Source organism: Heteronotia binoei, chromosome 5, assembly GCF_032191835.1.
Source record: "Heteronotia binoei isolate CCM8104 ecotype False Entrance Well chromosome 5, APGP_CSIRO_Hbin_v1, whole genome shotgun sequence".
Lineage (NCBI taxonomy): Eukaryota > Metazoa > Chordata > Lepidosauria > Squamata > Gekkonidae > Heteronotia > Heteronotia binoei.
In genome coordinates, this window is record NC_083227.1 from 82,412,924 (window position 1) to 82,439,490 (window position 26,567).

At 40.8% G+C, this 26,567-nt stretch overlaps 1 protein-coding gene across 1 annotated transcript in view; it reads left to right on the plus strand.

The window, feature by feature from the left end:
- Positions 1–26,567, plus strand: part of EEFSEC (eukaryotic elongation factor, selenocysteine-tRNA specific) — a 267,221-nt gene that overhangs the window by 76,979 nt on the left and 163,675 nt on the right. The window contains exons 3-4 of the mRNA XM_060239699.1: positions 4,770–4,866; positions 9,880–10,044. Of these exons, the coding sequence (XP_060095682.1) occupies positions 4,770–4,866; positions 9,880–10,044 (262 nt within the window). The remainder of the gene's footprint in view (positions 1–4,769; positions 4,867–9,879; positions 10,045–26,567) is intronic.

Consider the following 26,567-nt stretch of genomic DNA (forward strand, 5'->3'; position numbering starts at 1 on the left):
AGGGCAAGCACGTGTAGAGCTAATTACAGTAATCTTGCTTGGAGGTGACTGTTGCATGGGTCACTGACGAAATCCTGAGTGGAGAGGTAAGGAATCAGTCGCCTGACCTGCTGAAGGTGATAATAGGCAGACTTGGCAACTGCAGTGACCTGGACCTCCATAGAAAATGAGGCATCCAGGATCACCCCAAGGCTTCTAACCCTTGGCACTGGCACTATTGGTGCCCTATTGAGGGTCAGAAGCCTGATTCCACCCCAGTTCACATGCAGGACCTCTGTCTTAGATGGAGTAAATTTCAGCTGACTCTGTTTGAGCCATCCAGCCACAGCCTCCAGTACCCAGTCAAGATCTGGGGCAAAGTCCGGGTGGCTGGGTGTCATCTGCATACTGGTGATATCCCAGACCATACCTCAGTACCAACTTGGTGAGGGGACACATATAGATGTTGAACAACATCAGTGAGAGGATTGCTTCCTGTGGCACTTGACATTCCAATGGATAACTCTGGGAGACCAACTCACCAAGCCCAACCCTCTATCCTTGATCTCGGAGAAAGGAGGAAAGTCATTGCAAGGCAGTCTCCTTATCTGCTATGTTGGTGCAGCAGTGGACCAACAAATTGTAGTTAACTGTGTTGAATGCTGCTGTCAGTTCTAAAAGTAGCAGCAGTGCCAACCCGCATAGTGTAAACCCACATCGATCCAGATGTCTCTGGAGGTCATCTGTCTTCACCCCATAGTCATGGTGGAAATCGGCTTGGAATGGGTCTAGGATGGATGCTTCACCCAGGTAAGCCTGGAGCTGTTCGGCCATCACCCTCTCAACTACCTTACCCAGAAATGGTAAATTCAACAATGGATGGTAGTTGGTTAGGACCATAGGGTCCAAAGATGGTTTCTTTAGGAGTGGTCTTACCATCGCCTCCTTCGGTGCTACTGAAAAGGTCCCAGATGAGAGGGACAAGTTGACTATCTCTTTCAGGGGGGACTGAGCCCTATCACCGCAGGTCTTCACCATCCAGGATGGGCATGGGTGCAGAAGGCAGGCGGTAGGCCTTACAGCTGCCAAGACTCTGTCAACATTCTCTTCAGAGATTCAGTTGAAATGGCCCAAACAAGGACCAGAACTGGGGCCTCCAGTTCTCTTACTATTTTAGTTGTGGCCGAGAGGTCCTGGTAGAGTGACAAGACTTTATCTGTGAAATGACTTGTGAATGCCTCACAGCCAGTAGCCAATTCTCTGCAATTTTGCCTGCCCTGCAGCAGGGTGGTTAATGATAGAATAGTTCTAAATACTGGGCTGGGCAGAAGCTCGCAGACACAGTGGAGGCTGCATAAAACACTTTCATCTCATAGATCTTCATAAACATCCTATAAGATGTTCTTGTTACCTTGTCACGAGTACTCTCACTGGCTCAGCTCTCATTACATCCTCCATAGCTCTGGGTTATACCACAGGGCCATTTGGGCACGAGCTCTGAGAGGGTGCCGGGGAACGATCTCATTGATGGCTTTGAAGAACCAGCAATGCCAGTCTTCCACCAGCATATCTAATGAGGTGCCAGGGGGCATTGGATCTTGCAGAGCTTTCTGAAGCTGCGTAGGGTCCATTTATCTCCATAGGCAAGTATAAATTCGCTCAAGGCAAGGTGATCTGACCATGGAACTGGCTCAGCAGCTTCCAGATAAACACTTATTCCTGCTGCAAAAAGCAGATCCAGTGTGTGACCCACTTTTATGTTTGGGAGCTGATATAAACTGGGAGAGACCTAGTGTCTCCATGGATGACACCAGGTCTCTGGCCGGCAAGGATGCCACAGCATTGGACATTGAAGTCTTCCAGTACTAAGAGTAAAGTAATTTACACTTATTGATACTGACTCAGGGTTACTCATTGTTGGGTAAAAAATTACAGTGCAGTCCTAAAGAAAGTTGTATTCTTCTAAGTCCATTGAAGACAGTGCCCAAACAAAGGTATGACTCTACATTGTTTCACTCTCATGGTTTGATCAGGAAAATGTGATTGTCTTGCAACCTGAGCTCAACAAAATGCCTTAATGAGGGCTGTTTGATACTTTAGTGGTTCTGCCAATTTTGCCTCAGACATGTTTGACTGTCAGACTTACTGAGTTCATAAGTGATGATCAAATGTGAGCCCATCACTCTCTATTTGGTTTTTGCAAATGGATGCTGAATCAAGGCTTGCCAGTCTCCAAGCCTGAGTGGGGGATCCCCTGGTTTTACAAGCTCCTCCCCACCAGCAGCCAGCTGGCTGGTGGGAGAAGCCCCGCCCTAACAGCCATTATGTGCCTTTAGATCGCAAGCAGGTTTAGAAGCTAGCAACCTGCTTGTGTTTTGGAAGGTGTGTAGGGGCCTTTAAATTTCAGCAGGACTTAAGCTCATGAGGGCAGGGCGAGAGGAAGGGGGAGAGCCCAGTCCTTCTGTTCTGCCTTCCTTTCAGTAGCTGCCTGTATAGTAGAAGGGATAGTGAACAGTTAACCAGAACCTGATTATGGCATAGAGGAAAACTCCACCCCCTAGATTTCTCTCTCTTTAATTGGTTGAAATATAGCAGATTGTTGCATTCAGCAACTCTAATGAGTAAAGCTATCTATACCATTGTCCTAGGGAGATCACAAAAGTGTGGGCATGCAGACATTTTATTTTGGCTGTTTTGTGTGTGTATGTTCTTTTCATATAGTGGAAGTGCAGCTGCTGGGGGAAAAAAGGCAAAAAAGAGGTTGAGGAAATGAAGATTGTGTTCAGGGAAACTGCAGTGTTGTATTTTTATTTATTTATTTATTTGGAATGGGAAGGTCTCCTGGCTTACCCTCCAAAAGTCTCCTGGCTCCACCGCCAGCTGCACCCCAGATATTTCCTGAATTGGACCTGGCAACCCTAACTGAATCAGTGTGCATCAGGATTTCCCAAAATTGTTCATATGCAAAGACAGGGGTTTTGTAGAAAAATAGGTGGTGGATCTCATCCAGGGATAGTTATGCAGCTGCACATATTATTCAATGGACAAGGATGTGGAACTCTCAAAAGGAGGAGGTGGAACTCTCAGAAAGGTTCAGGAGGTGTGCTGCTGTGAGCTCCCACTGAATCCGAGGCCTGTGCAAAGATACTGCCAGTTCAACCTGATCTGTGGCCATTAGTGTCACAAAGGATGGCTTAAGCAAAGAAGGGTAGACTTTTCTGAAACACAACATTGTTTGTGACTGATCATAAATTATGTGAGTGATCTAGTTGTCTATTTAAACAGTTGCCTGCTGATCAGATCAGTTACATTTCAAGGATGAGAGGTGGAGGTAATAGCTGTGTGAGAACACTCACTCTGAAAAAGCCACTTGTGCTGTACTGCATGGTTAGTAAGGAATATAATGAAACATATGCCAAACAGTCACAAACAGATTGACAAACTATCAAACCGATGGTTTAAAAATCAGGTCTCTCTTTGCGACTAGTGAACAGGATATAAGCTGAAGCAGCTGGTTTTCAGGCATCCATAGTTGTGTTTGCCATGCGCACCCCACAATTGCAGCAGTATTTCCCATAACAAATACTTAAAATGTGAACGACAAATATGCATCCTTTCAGGTCATATACACACGTCAGCCTAGATAATGCAGTCAGTATAATAATCATCAACCCTGCGACCCAGTGAAACTGATGGCATGTGAGATGACATGCCTGCGTATGATACGATGAGGGAAACTGAGAAGTGTAGGATGCTCTTATATTATTCTATTTTTCTAAACACAATGCCATGCTAAGCAGAGACCCCTTATTTGATTCACTAAGCTTAACAAGGGTGTCACTCTGCGTAGGATGGCACTGTAAGATTTTGGGGACGGTAGTAGTAATAGTTGAAAAATATTGCCTGTTGACTGCACTTAAATTTATGGCATGGCTAAACTGTAAACAGCAAACTATTCTTTGCTGTTGACAGTTTACTGTTGTGTGAACTCAACATGAAAGGAGCTCAAGCTTATTGGTGTGAATGCTGTTCCCAAGTCTGTTCCCTCATGCAGCAAAATAACTAGCTACTTCTGTTTCTGCAGCAACCCGTAGTTCTCTGGTCGCATCTGGTTTGGACTCTTGGCTTACAAGGAAAGCATAAACACATAATTTCACATTCTGATGTAATGCATGCTATCTTAATTATTTCCCTGCTAGTGGATAACAGGATTCATGTGAGCGATCCTTAAGCCACTTCAGACTTGTTTATGTAAGAACAAACCATAGTTTGCTATTCTGTGTGAGCTGTTCTATCTCTTTTCAACTCTGGGTGTGGTTAAGGTTTCACTTACTTGGGAAGACAGTAAGTGAAGAAACTGTTACTGCTGCAAAATATTCTCTCATCACTCAGGTATAACACTTACTTACCAAACGTTTTTCATGTGATAAGATTCCTGCAGTTGATATTTGGATTGGCACTTGGGAAAGAGGAGTCCTTTCTGCAAGAACTGTAAAACTCTCCAGTACATGTTTAGAGACTTGAAGATGGAGGCCTGAGATTGTTATGTGTCACTCATATGGATATTTGAGCTAGACCTGCTACTGCTTTAGTTTTAAAAAAATTGGTTTTAGGGAATGGTGTCATGCTCTGATTTGTTTATATAAAATAGTGTCATAGGATTTTGTATTGGACTATTGTAAGGTAGTTTTTTTTCTCTGAGCCCCTTTAGGGATCAAACTGGCTGTAAAGTCTTTTTTAAAGAAATTAAGCCACTTGTCTCAGTGTGTGTGTGAAATTTCCTTTGTCAGATTCCATGGATGTCCTATAGTTGCAGTTGCAGCAAAGCCTGGTGGATCTGAAGCCTCTGAAACAGTGACACTGATAGGAGTTTCTGAGCTAATTGAGGTACATGCCTTGGAAAGATGATTATTCTAAAATATCACCCGGTTCTTGAAGACTGCATGCATGAGTGCTTGTGTTTTAATCAGTGTTTAGGTGATAGGATGGGGGAAATGGGCTGCATTTGCAGACTTCCAAGTTTGTAATGGATCTCCAAAACCCTTCAGCTGAGATAGCTCAGATGTATTTCTGTCAAGGGTAGTGCTGTGTGACATTGAAGAAATGCTCCACTGTATAGTAATACCATTCAAAAGTAATCCACTGTCCCAGATAACAGGGAGGGGAACTATATGTGTGGATGCTGCTTCCCTGTGAAGGCATTGTGCCTACGAGCTGGTGAACATGTGGAGGGGGTGGGCGGGCCACTCATGTCCACTCTCCTCCATGTGTTAAATCAGCATGTGGAGGGGTTGCGTGTAGAGGGCTAGTATTGCACAAAAATCGATTAATGTTTGAACCCAATCTTGATTTTTTAAATAAAAAATCTCTTTTTTTTGTTAATCAAGTATCTTAAAAGAAATTAAGATAAGTTAATTGTAAAGCTAGTAGACTTTAATACTGTGTTATTATTTTAAAAATATAAGATAGAAGCTGCCTTATGTTGAGTGCGTATTCTATGACTAAAAGTGATTTTTTTTCAGCTTTAGAGCTGCTTTTGAAGCCTCAAGATTTCATGACTAGTAATGCTATCCATCAGCTCAGTGGCTCCATGCATATAAATCTGAGTTCTACCACTATGCTATTTTCTCTTCCCTTCTTCGTTCTCCATACTTCCCTTCCCCTGCTACGGTTGCCAACAGTTGAGAGAAAAAGCCTTTTACTTTAGAGACTTATTTTGTGGAAATGTACAGGTGAAGCTTTGCATGACATGGAGGTAAATAACATCCCGTCAAGCCTCCTTTAAAGGGACAGGACATTTTTTTCTTCTACTTTCTCAGTTTTCTCATAAGCTTGCTGATCTGGTTGTACTATACCGTGTGGCTTATTTGTCATGTGTTGGAAAAAAAGAGTGGGATGTATTTTCAAGATCTAAGGTCCTTCAGGCTCCCCAGCTTACCCACAGGACTCAATCTTTAGGGAAGGCAGTCCTACAAACAGAGACTTCAGGTGGTAAAGATAAATTTGGGCAGTTTATTCCAAGGTCTGCATTACATAGAGAGACAAGGTAGTATGTGATACAGAAGATTTCTGCCTGAGTTGCTGAAGAGGCTCTGCCACTCAGTGTAGAAAATACTGACCTTGATAGAGCAATGGTCTGACTTAGTAAAAGGTAGCTTCATGTGTTCAACATGTATTTCCATGTTTCTGGCACCATATAGTTTGGTTTGGAGTACATGAGTTGCTTCCAGGTAGCGCATTAAAACCAGCTACATGCATGTGCATGAAAAACAACTGAAAAGTATTAATTAATCATTCTGATTGGTTTGTGCACTTGTGCCCAAGAAACATTAGCTTCTGTGTTGACCAGAACACCTTTAAATTAAACCAGTGATTACAAATCAAGAAACATTTTTTTCTAATAAAAGGATAGCAGATTTTAAAATGAAAATGAGAGTAATCTCTACCAGAAAACATTTACATAAAAGACAGAACATGATAGAACCACCAATTTCAACTAAACTTTTATTCCAACAGATTTTATATACATCAGAAACGTAGATAATCCTGTAAGCCATTCAATTAAAAAAAAAGTATAAATTTCTGGCCCTAGATCAGGTTGAAGTCAGGAGACCTTTAATATCAAATACAATATGACTAGAAGGCAAATGTGGATAAATCCAGATTGATGCTACTACAAACACGTGCAAGGACTTCTTCTAAATTCCCTTGGGTGTTCTGAAATTCTTGCATTGGAGAACTGGTTCATGGGTTGAAAGATCTTGGCTTGGATCTATTGGAAGTTTCCCTTCAATAGAAAGGTTTTTAAAAATTTATGTAGTATGACATCTTGGCCTTTTCTCATATTTTGAAATGCTGCTCCTGAGGGACAAGAGACTGCCCAGGAACAACATGGGAAGGGAGTCAGAGTTCTGCAGCAAGAGGGGGAATGGGTGAAAATCACCTCCTCCCTTCTGTCCACGGAAATTTTCATGGGGTCCAAGCCCTCCTCTCCCGATTGATCTCCAAAACAGGATTATAAATCAGTGTTACTAAATAGAGATGGGCACAAACCAAGAAATGAACCACGGTTTGAACATGAACTGGGTCTTTTCATACTGGTTCACTTGGTCACATCATTCCTGAACTGAAAAATGCACCATATTTTGTTCCCCATGGTGGTTCATTTGGTTCATTTTTGCGGTTCGTTCTCCAGACAGCCTGACACTGATTTAATCAATTCCTAAGCATCGCTGGGGGTGGACTTGTGGAGAGCCTTAGAAACACCCAAAGCAGTTGTCCATAGCTTGATTGGCAGCTCTAGGAGCCAACCACAGGGCTCCCATTCTGCTATATGAGAGAAGATTTGCAGCACGAAGAGAGAAGAGTTAGTTCAGTAGTTGTTCAGCTGTTGTTTGCTGCATAAGTAAATATCAAAGAGGGACCCCAGAGGGAAAACAATATCAGTGTCAATGAGAAACGCCCCTGAGTATACCTTCACTTGATCTCAACAATCAATCTTTTGTATGTAGAATATTAAAATAGGTATATAATCAAAACTAAAGTAATAATTAGCATCCATATATCAAAAATCCATGTACATGATATCACATACACTCACTCCATAATAATAACAGAACTGATCTCAACAAAAATCCAGCTGTCTTCCTTAGTAGCTATAAATCCGCAATCTCAGTCCAATATACAGGAAGACAGTCTTGATAACATCAGCTGACTGGCAATCAATACTGGAGCCGGTTTTGGTGGCTTATTCAACAGCTGATTCCACTGAAGAGCAATATGCTTATTGTGTGTGAATTAATTTCAGTCTAAGGAGAAACAAATTTATCACGGAACACTCAAGTCCCTTGCACTTACAGCGAGTCTCTAGTCAATTTCCACAGAGCGTGACATTGATGTTTGATTTTTGAAATCACGGGGCGTTTCTCATTGACACTGATGTTGTTTGCTGCATGGCTGATTTATGGGAGGCTTTGAGGGACCCCTTTCTTTCCCACAAAGTGGGGCAATTTTTTAAACATGTCTCTTGACTGGGAAGGCATTCCTTGCTGTGGTTTCAGGGACCGAACCTGAAGCTAGAGCTGAGCTTTCCTGAGGGCACCTGCTTTGGGGTGCTATAACTCAGACATCCCATATTCAATCTTCACCAAAGTTGGAGGGCTGGTGGAGGAGAGCCTGCTGAAGACTTCCTGTGAGTTTGTTATCTCTATCTCTTGAGGGGGCTGTTCTACCACTTCCCAAACCAAATGAACCAAACAAACCATGAACCAGTTCAGGAAATCAAGTGAACCGGAAACCACCAGTTTTGGCTATCAGTGAACCACAAACCAACACAAGCTACCATTTTCCCAGTTTGTGCCCATCCCTGTTACTAACTGTAATTTAATTTGCAGTATGGTGTGCAAGTGTTGCTTCATTTATTCACTAATAAGTCTGTGAGAGTAGGACATTATCATCATTTCACATATATTGAACTGAGGTAATGAAGTAGTACATTATTTGAACATATACACTGAATTTATGAATTTAAATTCAGCTTGCTCAAGGCTAATGGATAAGGTCCCATGAATGATAGCTCATTCTGTACCTCCAGTGCTTTACAGAGCCAACTTGGCTTTTTTCCACTAGTAGGTTAAAAAAAACAAAAGCACCTTACAGACTTATTCAGAGGCTGTAGGCCAGGGGTGTCAAACGTGCAGCCTGAGGGCTGGACAGGCCCCTGGAGGGCTCCTATCAGGCCCACAAGGAACTCAATTTCATCCACTTCTCTCTCTCTTGCTTCTTTCTGCATCACAGTTTGCTTTGCCAAGCTTGCTCAATTGCACAGGAACTACAGAGCAAAGCCTCTATTTTCTCCATTGCCTGACCACCACATGAAGCAACTTATATACACAATAATACCCACAATACCCAGCCAGCCATTTTGTGTTTTTTCCTAGGTCTTAGGCTCAAAGCATTGACTGTGAGATTTCTGTAATGAATGTCAATAAATCAAAAGTAGGTTTGCAACTTACAGATACACAACTGAACAGCACCTGAAAAGCCTACTCGAGATTGCTACAGCACAGACATTGTCTCCAGATTTTGATGCAGTAATTCAGAGCAAGAGTTGCCAATTATCAGAAACTGTTAAATAAACAAAGTATTGCAAGAGTGCTAATCTTTTAAGCAAGGTTTATTTAAAAAAAAAAATCTTTAATTGTGTTTGTCAGTGTCATTATAAAGTTTGTATCTCCACTACCTGGCATTACATTTTATGACATGCATGGCCCAGCCCAACAAGGTCTCATTTATGTCAAATCCAGCCCTCATAACAAACCCTGCCAATGTAGGCCCTTGTAGTTTTGAGGGAGAGATTGATGGACAGAGTCTGCTACAGAACACTTACCATGACTTTGCTATTTCCCAAAAGAGGAAAAGGAATTTAGAGTTAAAGTCATTGTCAAAGGAAAGGAGACAGCTAGAATTCTTGATTTGTGGTGGTGTTTCTTTCTTCTTTCTTTTTTTTTTTTGCAATCAGCATGCAGCTTTGATAACTGGTTGGAGTACATCCTTCCTTTTCCCAGAGGGTGCAAGTGGTTATTCTTTCCTGATGTGCCGCAGTGTCTGCATTACTTCTGGCAGAATCTTTGCCTGTGACATTGTTTTGCTTACATGCTGATTGTGCTGCACCAAATCTTTTAAGGCAGAAAATCGAATCTTGTTGCTGCTGCTAAGTGTGCATCTCCTGCATAGCATGCAGTTTATTTGACATCGGTTTGTTCCAAACCTTGCTGCAGGATTCCCAGAGTCAGTAAAACAGTATGGTTGGTAAATCAATCATTCACTTGTTCTCTCAATTTCTTCATGCCTGACATGATATTTTATCAAGCTATGGTGTTTGTTTTGTCTTGCTTTTAGGTCCTGAAGTCAGAGGCCTACCTACCAAAAAGAGATCCCTCAGGATCATTCCTTATGGCTGTTGACCACTGTTTCTCCATTAAGGGTCAAGGCACTGTAATGACAGGAACTATTCTTTCAGGCTGTGTTAGCATTGGAGACAATGTGGAGATTCCTGCCCTGAAGGTGAGTGTCCTAATTTCTAGTTCTCACATCTTCCTAAAAGAGACCAAAGTAGACAAACAGAAACAAAGACACTGCTTCCTTCATCCTGTCTTTTGGTTTGTCTGTTTATTTCCTAAGCCTGAATTGGCTGTTTTTTTGGGAGTGTAAGAAATTCTTCAGGAAAACAGTGTACAATACTGTACAGCCCTTAACATGGTATTATTAAATGGCTCTATGAAGAATGTAATTTGCAAGGGAAATGGAAGCCTGAGGCTGACTTTTTAAAAGGGGAGGCCCCGGAAACAAGGACATGAAAGAATTTCAAACAGACAAGTCAGCCAAACAGAGTGAAAGCCTTGCCTGATTGTAGCAGTAGAGAAAAGTGAGAAGAGAGCAAGTTGAGGGCATGAGATTAAAAGCACTGAGTGAGCATTTCTGAATCTGACTTCAATGAGATTATGTGCCTGAGGGTCAGATTTGTGGGTTCAGTCCTTCTCTGGATGCATATTGGGAAAGATACAGGAAATAATTCAGGAAAATATTATGATGGCAAGGAAAACTGACACCTTAAATAATAATATCTTTCTGTTCACATAGTTTAAGAAAAGGAGTAATTTAGACATAAGAATTGTGTGCATGTTCATGAATTGCTTTGGGAAAGTGAACTCTTGCAGTCCCTTAAACAAAACCCATCAAGTTGTTTATCCACATTGTGCACAATTAACCTGCATCATTAATTGTTTTAATAAATTACAGAGACCCATTGTACAATATGGTTCAAAAATAGAAAACAAAAACCCAGCAGTTGTAAGCCCATATGGTAAAAAATGCAATATCACACTCTTTGAACTTTCATTTGCTGTGTTGATAATATAGTATACCTTGACGCTTAACATACAGTTATTCACAAGTAAGTCTGCTAAAGGTTTCAGTATTACAGCCCAATCATGTGCATGTTTATTCAGAAGTAAATCTGATTTATTTCCATAAATTCGGAAAGGATTACAGTTTAGACATATAACTCAAAAGATTCTGAGATCAACTTAATATCACTTTCTTCTTTGTAAGATATCCACAATTATACCTTCTATCAGATTCTGCATAATGCAATATAAGAGTAATCTGAAATGTGTAGAGCCTTCTGAAAAAGCTAGTAGCTCCCTCATTGGTTTTGGAAGGGTAAGCACAAAGTTAAAAGCATCAAGTGAATCAGAAGCCTGGCAGAATGGGGAGAAGTGTCCAAGGAAGTAGTTCTAGTGCTGCTTGACAAATTAGCAAACCACTGGTTCCAGACTGTCTGGATGCAAGAGTTCTTCAAGAACTAAAAAATGACATAGCTGATCTTCTAACAAAAATATGTAATATTTCATTAATAGTAACCAGAACACTGGAAAATAAGTAGTGTCATGCTGATTTCTAAGAAGGGATTCATTGGTAGTCTGGGACAATGTGGACTAGTTAGCTAAATATCTAAACCATGTAAATTGGTAGAAAGTGTTATTTAAAGACAGACCTGTTAAGCACATAGACTCCTTGCTGTAAAGAACGCTGCTCCAGTCACCCCCTTCACTAAGGTGTGTGTGTGGCGGGGGAGATTTGCAGTCTTGTAGATGGGAGTTGAGGGGCTTCACTTCTGCAGAAGGAAGTCCGTCCTCACCAATATGTTGGGATTGTTGCTATTAAAATTAATTCATATGAGAGCTGGAACCAGGAAGGAATAATGAGTTAGTGAATTTTGCAGATGGCAACAAATAGTTCAGGAAGGTGGAAATGCAAAAGATGTTATGATCTTTGAAAGAACCTCTTCAAACTTGGTAAATGGGCAATTGGCAGATGAAATTCAGTGTAGGTATGTGCAAGAAGATGCATGGTGCAAAAAGAATCCTAATGTCACATATGTAAACTGATGGGGCTTAAACTAGCAGTGAGCGACCAAGGAAAAAGCTTTGGGGCTGAGTAGAGAACAAAACGGGTCTGTAACCCTCAGTACCTGAATTTGGTACTTATTTAAGCCTCATTTTTATTTTTGTGTCTATTGCCTAATGATCTAGAATGTCCTTTTAGTTATGTGGTCCAAACATTATCATCAGTTTAGACTTTAGATAAGTGTGTGGATTATACTTGTGGGGGAGCATACGGTTAGAAGTTAGAATTGCTAATTATGTTGACTTTTCCTTTTTTGGCTGCTCTGTGGAGTGCCTGGCTAGAATACCTGTGAGAGGTTGTACCATTCTCAGACTTACAAAGTAACAGAGGAGGCAGATTTTATAACACACGATGGATCATGACATTTCTTGACCTTTTGTTGCCCTGACCCTTTGCTAACTGAGATTGACAGCTGGTGCCCACTGGGCATTGGGGACATTGCAAAACAGCTGCTTTCCGAATTCAAGGATCCCTCCCAGCAAATAAAGTGGCATCTCGTAAGCATTCTGCTAATAGACTTCGACATCTGTGACCGCTTGAACTTGCACAAAGGAGGGACAGAGCAATTAAAAATAAACAGTGACATTCTCGAACGCCCATACTTTCTGATTGAGGTTGAGAACACCAGCAGCATGCAGATTCCTTTACACTGTTGCCTATGTAAATTGCCATCTGGGGTTGATTAATGGAACTGCAATGGGAGAAGTGTGTGTGTGTGTTGGTTAAAACATTTGACGCAGCAAACTGTTCTCCAATGAGGCAATTTAATACTATTTGCTCAGCAGCACTTGAAATCCATGTCGAAGCGCATGAGCCAAGGATTTGTGCTGTGAAAATAGGGAGATAGCTCAGTTGTGACTAGCCTCTGGGAGTACCTTCATGATCACTAAAATCTTTAAACTGCTACATATCCAAGGCAATAAGCTAGAGGAGCCTACATGATGTGTTGTTTCTGCTACTTTTAAAATAATTAAGTTTCTAAGAGTGGCTATCCACTGATTAATAAATCAGTATCCCCTGTATAAATCGATGGTTCGGTCTCATTTGGAATACTGTGTACAGTTCTGGTCACCACACCTCAAAAAGGATATTATAGCATTGGAAAAAGTCCAGAAAAGGGCAACTGGAATGATTAAAGGTTTGGAACACTTTCCCTATGAAGAAAGGTTAAAACGCTTGGGGTTCTTTAGCTTGGAGAAACGTCGACTGTGGGGTGACATGATAGAGGTTTACAAGATTATGCATGGGATGGAGAAAGTAGAGAAAGAAGTACTTCTCTCCCTTTCTCACAATACAAGAACTCGTGGGCATTCAGTGAAATTGCTGAGCAGTAGGGTTAGAACGGATAAAAGGAAGTACTTCCTCACCCAAAGGGCGATTAACATGTGGAATTCACTGCCACAGGACGTGGTGGCGGCTACAAGCATAGCCAGCTTCAAGAGGGGTTTGGATAAAAATATGGAGCAGAGGTCCATCAGTGGCTATTAGCCACAGTATATTATTGGAACTGTCTGGGGCAGTGATGCTCTGTATTCTTGGTGTTTTGGGGGGGCAAAGTGGAAGGGCTTTTAGCCCCACTTGTGAACCTCCTTTTTTTGGCCACTGTTTGATACAGAGTGTTGGACTGGATGGGCCATTGGCCTGATCCAACATGACTTATCTTATGTTCTTTTTAACTTGTTCATTTACATTTTGGGTATGGCAGGACTTAGAGAATACTCCTATTTTGACCATTTTGGACAAGTTGGGGGCAAATACCTTGCTAGGAAGCTGGTACTGTTTCAATGCTACTTCTGTACAAGCTTCTTATAGCAACTCTAATAACCAACTGTGCCATAAGGCTACTGGTATGAGTTCAAAGTGGAGGTAGTGTGTGTGTATGTTTTAGTGTGAATTTATTAAACTCAGGACATGAAAGTAGTTGAAGCTGATGGTTGCCCTTATTATGAGGTGGTCATATGTCATCATTTGTTGCTCAAGATTGTTGGATCAAAGAAGCTTGAAAGAAAGGAAAGAAAGATATGGCATCATTTTGTAGGATATCATACTTTGTTGAAGTAGATAGAAGTATCCTTCCTTTCCTAGCATTGTTTTGCAATGTGTGCTGCACCTGGACATGAGGCACCGTAAAACACCTGATGTTGTGAGGGGATACATTTCAACAGGTTTCCAAGCTAATATGATAAAACTTAACCATGCCTTGGAGGCATCTACAGGTCTATCAGGTGGTCCACTGCAGCAGCCATTTTGAAAGTATCATCCCTGAAGAGATAATCCTGAGTAAACGTTCTTAGCTTCTTTACTAGACCTCAACATTCTTGTGAGTAGATGTTTTTCTCTGTATTTAAGGTTGCTTAGATGATACTCTGACTTTTTATTACTTGTGACAAACCAAAATATTGCTTTGTGGATAGGTGAGTGACTTTTGTTCTGTGTTTTGCGATGTCTGTTGTAGTATAAGGTTTCCAAGCTAATATAAGGTGTATAGTATCATTATTGTTCTCCATGTTTTGGCATGTTATTTCCAAGAGTACGTGGAAACATTAAACCGCAGAATCATAAATGCTATATAAATCACTACTGCCAGTTAGAAGAAATCTTTAGAATTGGTTGTTGTAGATTTTCCGGGCTGTGTGGCAGTGGTCTTGGCATTGTGAGACCTGATGTTTTGCCAGCATCTGTGATTGGCATCCTCATGGGTCTAACCCAGAACCCAAAGAGAACTCCAGTTTTCTGGGTTAGTCACAGTCACAGTTGCTGACGAAATGTCAGGTCTCACAATGCCAAGTCCACAGCCACACAGCCCGGAAAATCTACAACAACTAATGGACTCTGACTGTAAAAGCCTTTGACAGCATAATCTTTAGAATTGTTCTTAAGATTGCACTTGATATTTGCAGGTTGCCGTCATGTGATTTGAAAATGCTGCCTCAACATTTTATCTCCCCCCCCCCCCAATTTTAAATACTAAAATTGTGGCCACAGCAGTGAGTGGGTGGCAAAGAACTGGGCTGTTACAAAGGAAACAATGCATTTGGAGAGCTATAACATTTAACTGCTTTATTGACTACAGCTGTAGAAGTTTGGCTTGTCATGGGTTGGATCCAGGCACTGGGTGACCTGCCTGCCACCTGATAGAAACCCCATTCCTCAGCCTGCAGAGAGGAAAACCCTGGGGTAGCAAATGGAAACACCTGGGCCCAGGGCACTGAGTGCTTCCCTGCCATTTGGGGGTGAGGAGAGTCCAGCAGCCCCTGAGCTGGCCATGCCTCACTAAGCCTCTGCCCCCCCCAGGTCCCTTAACGGGACCTCCAACTGGGATGATGGGCACAGAGGCCCAGTCTTCCCCAAAGTGGGAAGCCCAATGCCAAAAACTATGCCCAAAATTGTGACAAGAACACAGCGGACAGAATGAAGCCAAAAAGCCTATGCATTACAGTTCAGAGATGTGACCAGCCTTGTCATCCAATCCTATATGTTTGTGCCTTTGTATTTTCTTTCCTGCTGACATACTTTCATATTATGCACAATACTGTTTTTTCCAGAGCTGCTGGTAGCACACAAGATCCTAGGTGTTTGTTTGCTGGAGCAACTGATCTTCAGATATGGCTTTAAGTAAAAGTTCCTGATTTTTTTTAAAAAAGAGAACATTTTGGAGTGTCTTTTCTTCAAGTACTTGCAAAGTAAGATCACAGTACATACCAGGAATTTCTCCTGCCCTGGCCTCATTGAACTGAAGGTGTTCCTGAGGTCATAGCCATGCTCTTGCGCCACTCCCACTTACTCCAGCAAGGTTTGTTCTGTTCTTTGAATATATTGTGTTTGTCATGAGGTTTTCAGATCTCTTGTTTATGGAAAGTCCACTGATGTGGGGAGTTTCTGGAAACCTCCTTTTATTTTACCATCATGGTTTTGATATATTTTTCAGCCATTGTGTTACTGAATCACTATGAAGCAGAAGCCAGCTCACTAAATCTTTCCATGGGCAGGAATTAGTAGGTGAATGGTAAATCTAACAGCAGGTGAAGAGTAAATCACACAGCTATTTAAAATTATAAATACACTTAAGTAATTGCTCATCAATTTTCTTTAATTGCCTTTCAATTTCTGGATTGAGTTGATCAGATTAATCCAGTCTCAGTGTTTACATAAGCAAAGCTGCCAGGATTTGACAGATGATGGAAAATGTTCTTCAGATGATTACAGCACCATCTTGTTGCAGGTGAAAATTAATGGTCACTTTTGGTATAAATGATAGTTTAAGAGCCTTCATCTATATGCCAGACAATTCATAAGTTCTTTTAATGAATAGGGCTCATTTCCCATTCAGTGCATATGAGTATCTTGTATCTTAATGAAATTCTTGACCACAGCTGGAAAACCAAAGCTTCCAGGGTTTTACATTTTTATGTAATACTTTTGTTATTCTCAATAATGAATCCTGCATGTGAGATATAATGTGTACGGTCATTTTTCAGTTCTCAATAAAGAATCTTGCATGTGAGACATAAATATGTACAGGATTAAAACTTTGAAATTTTGTAAAAAGTATATAATTTGTCGAGCATTTGAACCTTGAAATTCTGGTCCAGTATTCCTTTACCTGTTGATAGTTATGTCTAAGGGGCGCTCTTGTCTAATAATATGATTCAAGGACAGGGCTAGTTCGAAGGACTTCTTACACTCATGACCAGGTTAAGGCATCACATAGGAGAGCTACATAATACACACAGAGATAGTTTGTTTCTTTTTCTTGGTTAGAGGAGAAGGAAAGAAAGCCAGAGGGAGCGCCGCCAAGCTGAGTATCACTAATATAAACCATACGTTACATCTCCTGTGCTTGTGTATTTAATGTGATCCTTTCAAGCAGGAGAGTGGCCTGGTCAGTGCTGTTTTATTAACTCTTCATATGGTAAATTTGGAAACAACTGTGTGCCCAATTCCAGAGGATTTGTTTACTTGGCTTTTGGCTGGCAGTAATCCAGTTGTAGGTGTCTTGGTACAATGAAATGCGAAACATTAAAAAAAAGATCTGATGGTCCTACTGTCACTTACAAAAGCGGACAGTGCTCCAGAAAATGCTTATAAAGGCTTGAATGTTCTGTGAGCGACATTCTTTGCTATGTGTGTAGATCCCCTTTCCATTGGCAGATGGAGGAGTACTGTCAAAGCCATTGCAAGATAAATGTTGCTGATACCAAATTCCCTCCATCAACAGATTTCTCCTGAATTAACAATTATGGCCTTGTCCTGGTCATTCTCCCAGCTTGGACTTCTGGTATTTGTAAGACTGCTGCCCATTATCTCTGTCTATTACACATTTTTACCTGGCCATTCCTCTAAAGTACTCAGGTTGGCATACGTGGTTCTTGCCTCCTCCATTTTATCCTCACAGCAATCTCATTAAATAGTTAAGGCATATTGTGATTTGTCCTTTACACAATTCTCTCTCTCTCATTTGCACTTTTAAAATTTTAAGTTAGCTAACTGTGTGAACAAGTAATGGTTTGCATTAAGATGCTAGTTTTGGGGGTTTTTTAAAAAAAGAATTCAGTCTTGCTCAATACTGTATATACAGTCCTTTTCGTTAAGGCAAAGCTTCTAACTCCTTGGTCCACATTTTCATGCAATCCTAGTACATCTTGTTTACCACACAGAGCCAGATGTAGGGGGGGCAGAGGGGGGTGCTTGCCCCAGGTGCTGACGGAGGTGGCGTGCCAAATTGGGTATGGAGTCCATTGTATTCTATGGGACCAAAAGATAGAATGGCCCAAAAGGGGGTATCATTTTTTAATTTCCCCTCCCCCTCAAAAAACATGTAGATCCGGTTCTGTTACCACACTTTTGAAAAAAATTTAGAGCAGTGCATATGGTCACATTCGCCCACTTAAAAAAAGTCTGATTTCAGATCCATTGTACAACTTAGAAAGAAACATATCTGGACTTCCGGGGGAGGAAAATGTCGAGCTGAGCTGCTTCTCATAAGGGGAGCAGGCTGTCCGGGGTAGTGGAAGGCAATTTAATGCCTACTGCCTATTTTTCTCAGTCAGAGATTAGTCCAAGATATGCACAGGAAACTTTGAGGAGATTTACCTTGGCTAAAAGGAAGTCCCGGGGGGGGGGGCTCCTTTGAGGGGTCTCCGGGAAGAGTTGCATTTTCATCATTTGCAGAAGTTTTCAGAGTCATTTATTTGACATAAGCTCGACAGGCTCCTAACCTTCTTGGACATTGCTAAACATCTAAAGCTTTGCAAGACCGGTGGGAACTTGGATAATTGGAAGAGAAGGTACAAATTACTTTCTTTCATTCCAGAACTATTTACAGCTTAATGGAATAAATTTAAAAGGTGGGAAAGGAAAATCTAGAAAGTCTGGAAGAAGAGGGGAGGAAGAGGTGAAATTTGGACTTTATAAATATAAAAGACAGTGTTAAAAAGTGCTAAAAAGTGGAAAGGAATTTATTGTTTAGTCTACTTGCGGTTTTGAAAAAAGAGCACCATCGTCGCAGACCTGCAGCACATTCAAGCAAGACAGGAAGTACGTCAAGTATCGTGAGATCTCCTTACCAGTGTGAATGAGACATGGTGGCAACAAAAGCAAGAAGTAGTGGAAGGAAAACCTACTCTAGGAATTTACTACCATTGAGAAACATCGGCGGCCATTGCTGAGAGGTTGAAATAAAAACAATGTTTTTAAAGAATTAGAGACATTAAAAATTATTGGAGTTAACTGAGAAGAGGGTACATAAGAACATAAGAGAAGCCATGTTAGATCAGGCCAATGGCCCATCCAGTCCACACAGTGGCAAAAAAAATTACACACACACACACACACACACACACACACACACACACACACACTGTGGCTAATAGCCACTGATGGACCTCTGCTCCATATTTTTATTAAACCCCTCTTGAAGGTGGCTATGCTTGTGGCCGCCACCACCTCCTGTGGCAGTGAATTCCACATGTTAATCACCCTTTGGGTGAAGAAGTACTTCCTTTTATCCGTTTTAATCTGTCTGCTCAGCAATTTCATCGAATGCCCACGAGTTCTTGTATTGTGAGAAAGGGAGAAAAGTACTTCTTTCTCTACTTTCTCCATCCCATGCACTATCTTGTAAACCTCTATCATGTCACCCCGCAGTCGACGTTTCTCCAAGCTAAAGAGCCCCAAGCGTTTCAACCTTTCTTCATAGAGAAAGTGTTCCAGCCCTTTAATCATTCCAGTTGCCCTTTTCTGAACTTTCTCCAATGCTATAATATCCTTTTTGAGGTGCGGCGACCAGAACTGCACACAGTACTTCAAATGAGACCGCACCATTGATTTATACAGGGGCATTATGATACTGGCTGATTTGTTTTCAATTCCCTTCCTAATAATTCCCAGCATGGCGTTGGCCTTTTTTATTGCAAATGCACACTGTCTTGACATTTTCAGTGAGTTATCTACCACGACCCCAAGATCTCTCTCTTGGTCAGTCTCTGCGAGTTCACACCCCATCAACTTGTATTTGTAGCTGGGATTCTTGGCCCCAATGTGCATTACTTTGCACTTGGCCACATTAAACTGCATCGGCCACGTTGACGCCCACTCACCCAGCCTCAACAGATCCCTTTGGAGTGCCTCACAATCCTCTCTGGTTCTCACCACCCTGAACAATTTAGTGTCATCCGCAAACTTGGCCACTTCACTGCTCACTCCCAACTCTAAATCATTTATGAACAAGTTAAAGAGCATGGTACCCAGTACCGAGCCCTGCGGCACCCCACTGCTTACAGTCCTCCACTGCGAAGACTGCCCATTTATACTCACTTTCTACTTCCTATTACTCAGCCAGTTTTTGATCCACAAGTGGACCTGTCCTTTTACTCCATGACTCTCAAGCTTTCTAAGGAGCCTTTGATGAGGAACTTTATCAAAAGCTTTCTGGAAGTCAAGGTAAACAACATCTATCGGGTCTCCTTTGTACGCATGTTTGTTCACCCCCTCAAAGAAATGTAACAGGTTAGTGAGGCAAGATCTTCCCTTACAGAACCCATGCTGAGTCTTCCTCAATAACCCGTGCCCATCAATGTGCCTACTCATTCTGTCCTTGATAATGCTTTCTACCAACTTTCCCGGTATTGAAGTCAGACTGACTGGCCTGTAATTTCCCGGATCTCCTCTGGAACACTTTTTAAAGATGCGGGTGACATTTGCTACCTTCCAGTCCTCAGGAACGGAGGCAGATTTCAATGAAAGATTATATATTTTTGTCAGGAGATCCACAAGTTCAACTTTGAGTTCTTTCAGAACTCTCGGATGTATGCCATCCGGATCCGGTGACTTATTAGTTTTTAATTTGTCTATCAGTTGTAGGACCTCTTCTTTTGTCACCTCAATCTGATTCAGGTCTTTCAACACCCCTTCCAAAATTAGTGGTTCTAGGGCGGGCAAAAAGTTCTCATCTTCCACAGTGAAGACGGAGGCAAAAAATGCATTCAGCTTCTCAGCCATTTCCCTATCCTCCTTCAATAATGCTTTTACCCCATGGTCATCCAAGAGCCCCACTGCCTCCCTGGCTGGTTTCCTACTTCTAATATATTTGAAGAAATTTTTATTGTTGGTCTTTATGTTTTTTGCAATATGCTCCTCATAGTCCCTTTTTGCCTGCCTGATCACAGTCTTGCATTTGATTTGCCACAGCCTGTGTTCCTTTTTATTAATCTCACTTGAACTGGTTTTCCACCGCTTAAAGGAGTCCTTACCTTTTACAGCTTCCATTACTTTGTTTTTTAACCATGCAGGCCTTTTCTTATGCCTGTTTGTGCATTTCCTAACTTGTGGTATGTATTTTATCTGAGCTTCTAGGATTATAGTTTTAAATAGTCTCCAAGCTTCCCCAAGGGTTTTGACCGTATTTACCTTTCCTTTCAGTTTCCTCTTCACATACCTCCTCATCTCAGTGAATTAACCCCTTTTAAAGTTAAACATGGTTGCGGCGGTCTTTTTGGGCAACTCCCTATTTATACAAACAAGGGTAAGAAGTTAAATACTATTGGTCATATTATTGGTGTGGACCTCGGATGTTTTTAAAAGGGAAAAAAATTGTAAGGAGCAATAAAAAATTCTGACCGCCATTTTGGAAGATTTAAAAACTTTTAAAATAAATATCTTGACTTTGGGAGCTCTGAGGACGGCAAAATTGGGCTTGTTTTAAAGGGCAAGACCTACTCTTTTGAATCTGATAGTCGAATTGGAAATTGGTGAGGTCCAGATTTTCGCTGTTTTTTAAATGTCTGAACACAAGCAGCCCTGTACAAGGGCTAGTTCATTGGAAAAAATGCAGGACCAATTGGAGGCAATGGAGGCCAGAATGATGAAAGGGGTGAGAGAGATGATAAATGAATCGGGGAAAAAATTATTGCAGAGATTTAAAAAGATATGGAAGATCTCAGAAAGGAAAGTGAGGAAACATCTAAGAAAGTGCAGGAGGTAGAAGGCAGAATGAAAGTATATGATTCCACCTTATTGAAAATGCAAGAAAAGTGACAATCCATGACTGCAAATTGATGGAGACTCAGATACGTCTGAGAGGAGTACCTGAGAAGGAGGATGGTGATTTAAAAGAATATATAATAAAAATAATTGCAGAATTTTTAGAGGAAGACCCTGAAGAGACTAAAAACATGTATGACTATATGTATAGAGTGAACTCACTTTATGTCAAGAAAAACAACTTACCAAGAGATGTTGTCATAAGATATATGAGAAAGGAAATGGTGGGAAGGATCATGAGTAAAAATTTTGAAAAGACATTGATAGTGGGAGGCAGTAGAGTGAGAATCATGAAAGAGCTGCCAAGGCAAGTGATAAATGATAGAACATATAAAAAGTTGACAGAAAAATTGAGAGACAATGGAGTGAGGTTTAGATGGATAATACCGGAAGGCTTGAGCTTTGAACTCCAGGGGAAAAGAATCACAATTACAAATGCACAGGATATGCATAGATTTTTTGAAAAAAAAAAGTTTTCTGTTGGGACTACAAATGGAAAAATTTCCAAAAGAAGATAGAACTTTAATCTTGTACTTGCTCTCAGTTGCTAGGACATTGTATGCGCAGTTGTGGAAGCAAGAAAAAATACCAGAGAAATGGGATTGGATTATAAAAGTTATGACATGGAGTGAAACAAGAATAACAAGAATATTAAGAGACTATGATTTGGAAGTTTTTTAGACAGAATGGAAAAAGTTTAGAAGATATGTAGGAAAAGAGTGGAAAATAAAAGGACATTGGACAATCTTTGATAATGATTAAGTTTTAAAAAGAAAAATATAAATTTTTGTTTTAATAGTTAAGGATACCTTTAAATATTTGCATTTTAAGTAAATAACACCGGCGGGGGTCAAGTAACGGGGGGAGGGGTGGGTAGAAAGTAATATATGGGGTAGATAAAAGAAGTTTTTTTAAAAAAGATGTAAGATATAGATTTATTACCATATGTTACCAATAAAATTGTTTTAAACCCAAAAGAAACATATCTGTGCTGTTGAATAGGGTAAGTTATGCAAACAGTGCCAAATAGGTCTGTTATGCTGTTAAGAGAGGTATGGTTAACATGAACAGGTGGGTAGAACAGAGATGAAAATGGATCCTGGACTCTTCAGTAGTCAGTACTGAGGACAGCTTGATTCTTTTATCTGAAGCATCTTTTATTACAATTTTTACATTATTGTTGATCCTTTGCACAAGCTTGTTACCCAAATGAGGTCTTTAACTTTGGATCATTGTTAGGTTGAACACGAGTACATTTGGGCAATCTGTATTTAGGATTAAAGTATGGTGTGCACTAGGGTCCCAGCCTGGCCAGTGCTTCATAAATAGGCAGAGGAGGAATTAGCAGTGACCAGACTGGAAATAGTATTATTTTACTTTTATTGGAGAGAGAATACACAGAAATAAAGCTTGCAGAAATTGAATTAATATCTATGCAGTGCACACACACAGACGCACAGCCAATATGCCATCAAAATCTGCCTAATATAACCTGAGTTCTAAAAGGGGTTTGCTAAGGGGGCAAAAAGGAAGATAGGACTCACACAAGCCTGTTCCTGATGGGGGAGGAGTCTGGAAGGGTCCAATGGAGAGAGGTGAAAGATGTGCAGTGACACTGTGCAGATTGACTCCAAGTGATGAGCGAGGGATCCAAAGACTGAAGAAGGAAGGAAAATTAATTGATGGTTCAGAAACCGAGGCTTGCTCAAAGCCTCTGTTGAAGGACCTGTTCAGCATCACAGGGAGGTGGGATGATCATACTATGAATTTACTGTGGGAATTGTGGCTACTTTTATGGGTTGATAATTCTATCATCTGTGGACTTTCAGTCTCCTATGCTTGGGATTGGACTGCAGGGAAAAGTTTGAATTCTACTGCATGGTTTAAAATTAACTGCTATCAAGTTCAGAGGGAGGGAGTTGAGGAATATTAATCAGGACTCAGGAGACGTTTTACATGTTAAATTCAGGGGGCAAAAGATCAGATGAGATGGATAACTCTGTCTTGAATAGAAGCACAGAGCTGGAAGATAACCCAATGGTCATCTAGTTCCACCCTTTGTCCATGCAGGAAATTCACAGCTACCTCCCCCCCACTCCCTCAGTGACCCTGCTCTATGCTCAGAGGAAGGTAAAAAACCTGCAGGATCCCTGGGCCAGTCTGGCCTGGAGGAAAATTTATTTGCTACCCCAAGGTGGCAATTAGCATTACTATGGCATATAAGAAAGGGCTACAAGAACTGAGCATTGGTTCATCCCATCTTGCTCTCTGTTCTGCCAAAATACATGGTGAGTCATGGAATGAGCATTGGTTCATAACAATACTGTAATGTGGTTTAGGGTTGCATAGTTGGGGGATGTTTGTGCTGCGGGAAACCCTGTAATGTAATCCATTATACATATTGGGGAAAGGGGTTAATGCTGAAAGAGAATGGCTTATGACAACCCTATTGTTGTTCTTCACATATTAGGGCCAGGTGGGATATGTGTTGTTAGACTGGGCTGGGGTGGGGGGAAATATATGTAATGATGGAGTCAGTTGAATTTTATTTCATCAAGGGATTTTTAATCTTTTTTGAGAAAGTAATCAGTGGCAATAAGAGATATAATTATTTTCTGGCATTTTGTTTTAGCTCTCTGAAAGATCAGTAATGTTTCAGAACATTTGAGAATTTTGAATCAACCAGTTTTAAAGGCTACTATCAAAACTATGAATTATCCTGGCCCACAAAACTATAAGCACAAATATTTACAAACAGCATTGGTAGATTTAGATGTAGAAATACCTCCTAAATAGCGGGATATAGTTTCACCTGTGGTCAAACTTACTGAGTACGTTTCAGCTTTAAAACAAAACTTTTTTTTGGTGGAAATGTATCAGCAGCGAGATCACAATAAAAACAAACTGTCCTAATCCAGTGATCTAAAAGGTTTGGCACACCTACTCAAATTTTTTACTTAAAAAACCCCAAAAAACTAGCCAGCTTCTGCACCATTTCAGAAATTCCTTTTGAAAGCCAGCACTGTAAGAAACTGCATAGACTCTACCTGGGCTGAGACACAGGAAAGAACCCATACAATAGTAATCAGGGATCTGGAGCTTAGTGGTAAGGTGTCTACAAATTGAAAAGGACAAGTGAAATCCAGATGGAGTGAAAACCAGAGGGAAAGTTTATTCAGGGGAAGAATACAACTATTTAGACTGGAGATTAGCAGATTTCAAAGGCTTGCGTATGTGTTTTGTTTAATTAAAGAGAAGGAGGAACCTGCCTGCCCCAGCAACCAAGACTGCAGAGGACACACATAAATAGAAGCACCTTTGTCATAGCTAGGCTTGCCAGTCCCAGCAGCCATGATGTCCCTTTAAATCTTGGCAGCTTTAGAAGAAGCTTGCAAACTATGTTTTGGAATGTGTTTGTGTGTGTGTGTCTTTAAATCTCAGCAGGACTAAAGCTGCATGGGGGCGGGGGTGAGCAGGCAGAGCCATGTGGCTCTTCCTAATGAATGTGTGAAGAATGTGAGAAAGAAAAAAGAGCAGAGTCCATCTGTTTGTTTTGCATTTGTTTCAGAAGTAATTTTTATAGTAAAATGGATAGTAAATAATAAAATAGAACCTGATTATGGGATGGAGGAAAACTCCACCCCCTGGACTGCTCAGTCCCTTACTTTGGTTTTCCTTGTGTTAGTCTGAAGAAATTGGTTGAAATACAGCAGATTATCACAGTCAGCAACTCCTGTGAGTAAATTGCCCCAGTAAGATCACAGAAGTGTGGGCTTGCAAACTGCTTGTGTTTATTTTGGCTGCTTTGTGAGTGTGTGTGTGTGTGATGCTTAGAAATGTACCAAAGCCTGGCAAGGGACTTGTGGGGGTCTGACAAATTTCACTTTAACTTAATATACGTGCAGCTGCTGGGGAACCATTTGAAGGCAAAAAAAGAAGATGAGGAAATGAAGACTGTATTCAGGGGAACTGCACTGCTGTATTATTTATTTATTTAGGGAATGGGAAAGCCTCCAGGCTCCACCCCCAGTGTCCCCAGGTATTTCCTGAGTTGGTCCTGGCAATCCTAGTCACAGCCGGCTTTGTTCAGTGTGTTATAAATGTAAAATCTGACTGTACTTGGTGGGATTAATGCAATAATTGAGAGTATAGTGTAGTGGCTACAGTATAAGACCAGGATATGGGAGGCCTAGCTTCAAATCCTTGATCTGCTATGAGGCTCTCTAGGTGACCTTGGACCAGTCACATACTCTCAGCTACCTCACTGTCTAAAATGAGAGAAGGCCTTAAGCTCTTTGGAAAATGGACATGTTAAAAATGTAATAAATGATAGTTGGCTGTGAAAACACTGTTATTTCTTTTGTGTTATTGGCAGCTGAATATTTGAAAATATTCACAAAGTGTCAGATGTTCCAATTTTGCCATTGAAAGTTTGAGAAATTTTGAATGGATCAGATTTTCGGGTTTTTTGAATGTCAGTTTTTTGCTTCAAAGTTAGAATTTGAATGTTTTCGTTTGATTGGCTTCTCTTAATTATTTGGCTTGGTTCAGAAATGATATTTCATAATATTTCTGCTGTAAGTGCTTAGTGTAGAGCAGATAGCTCATGGGAAACTTCTTTCATTTTGTATAATGCTGATTAAAACATTACAGAACATTTATGTGCAACATCTGGTTTGATCCAGGTTACGTGCTGGGTTACCAAGTTGAGGTTAATTTACTTGCCCCCTTGAAAATCTTCTGTTGTGCAGCAATATGTTGTTGGAATCCAGGTAGGGCAGCGTAAAAGTTTGCTTTTTGAGATCTTGGGTTTGTGGAATGTATTTAAGTTGAAAGTGAGTCAAGGGGGCAGTTTGAGTTTCTATCAAAACTCTTCATTGAGATCCAGTTCTAAAAGGAATCTGGAGGAATAGTTGGAAATGACCAGTGGGTGTTTTATGTGCATAGAATAATATGGATTAAAATGAAGGTGCATTAACAAAGATGCTGGTAGTGGTATTATCAAAGGTGTTAATGTTTAATAAAATAACAAAGAGATTGGCCTAGAATTCACAGAAATAATGTCAAGTTCACATACT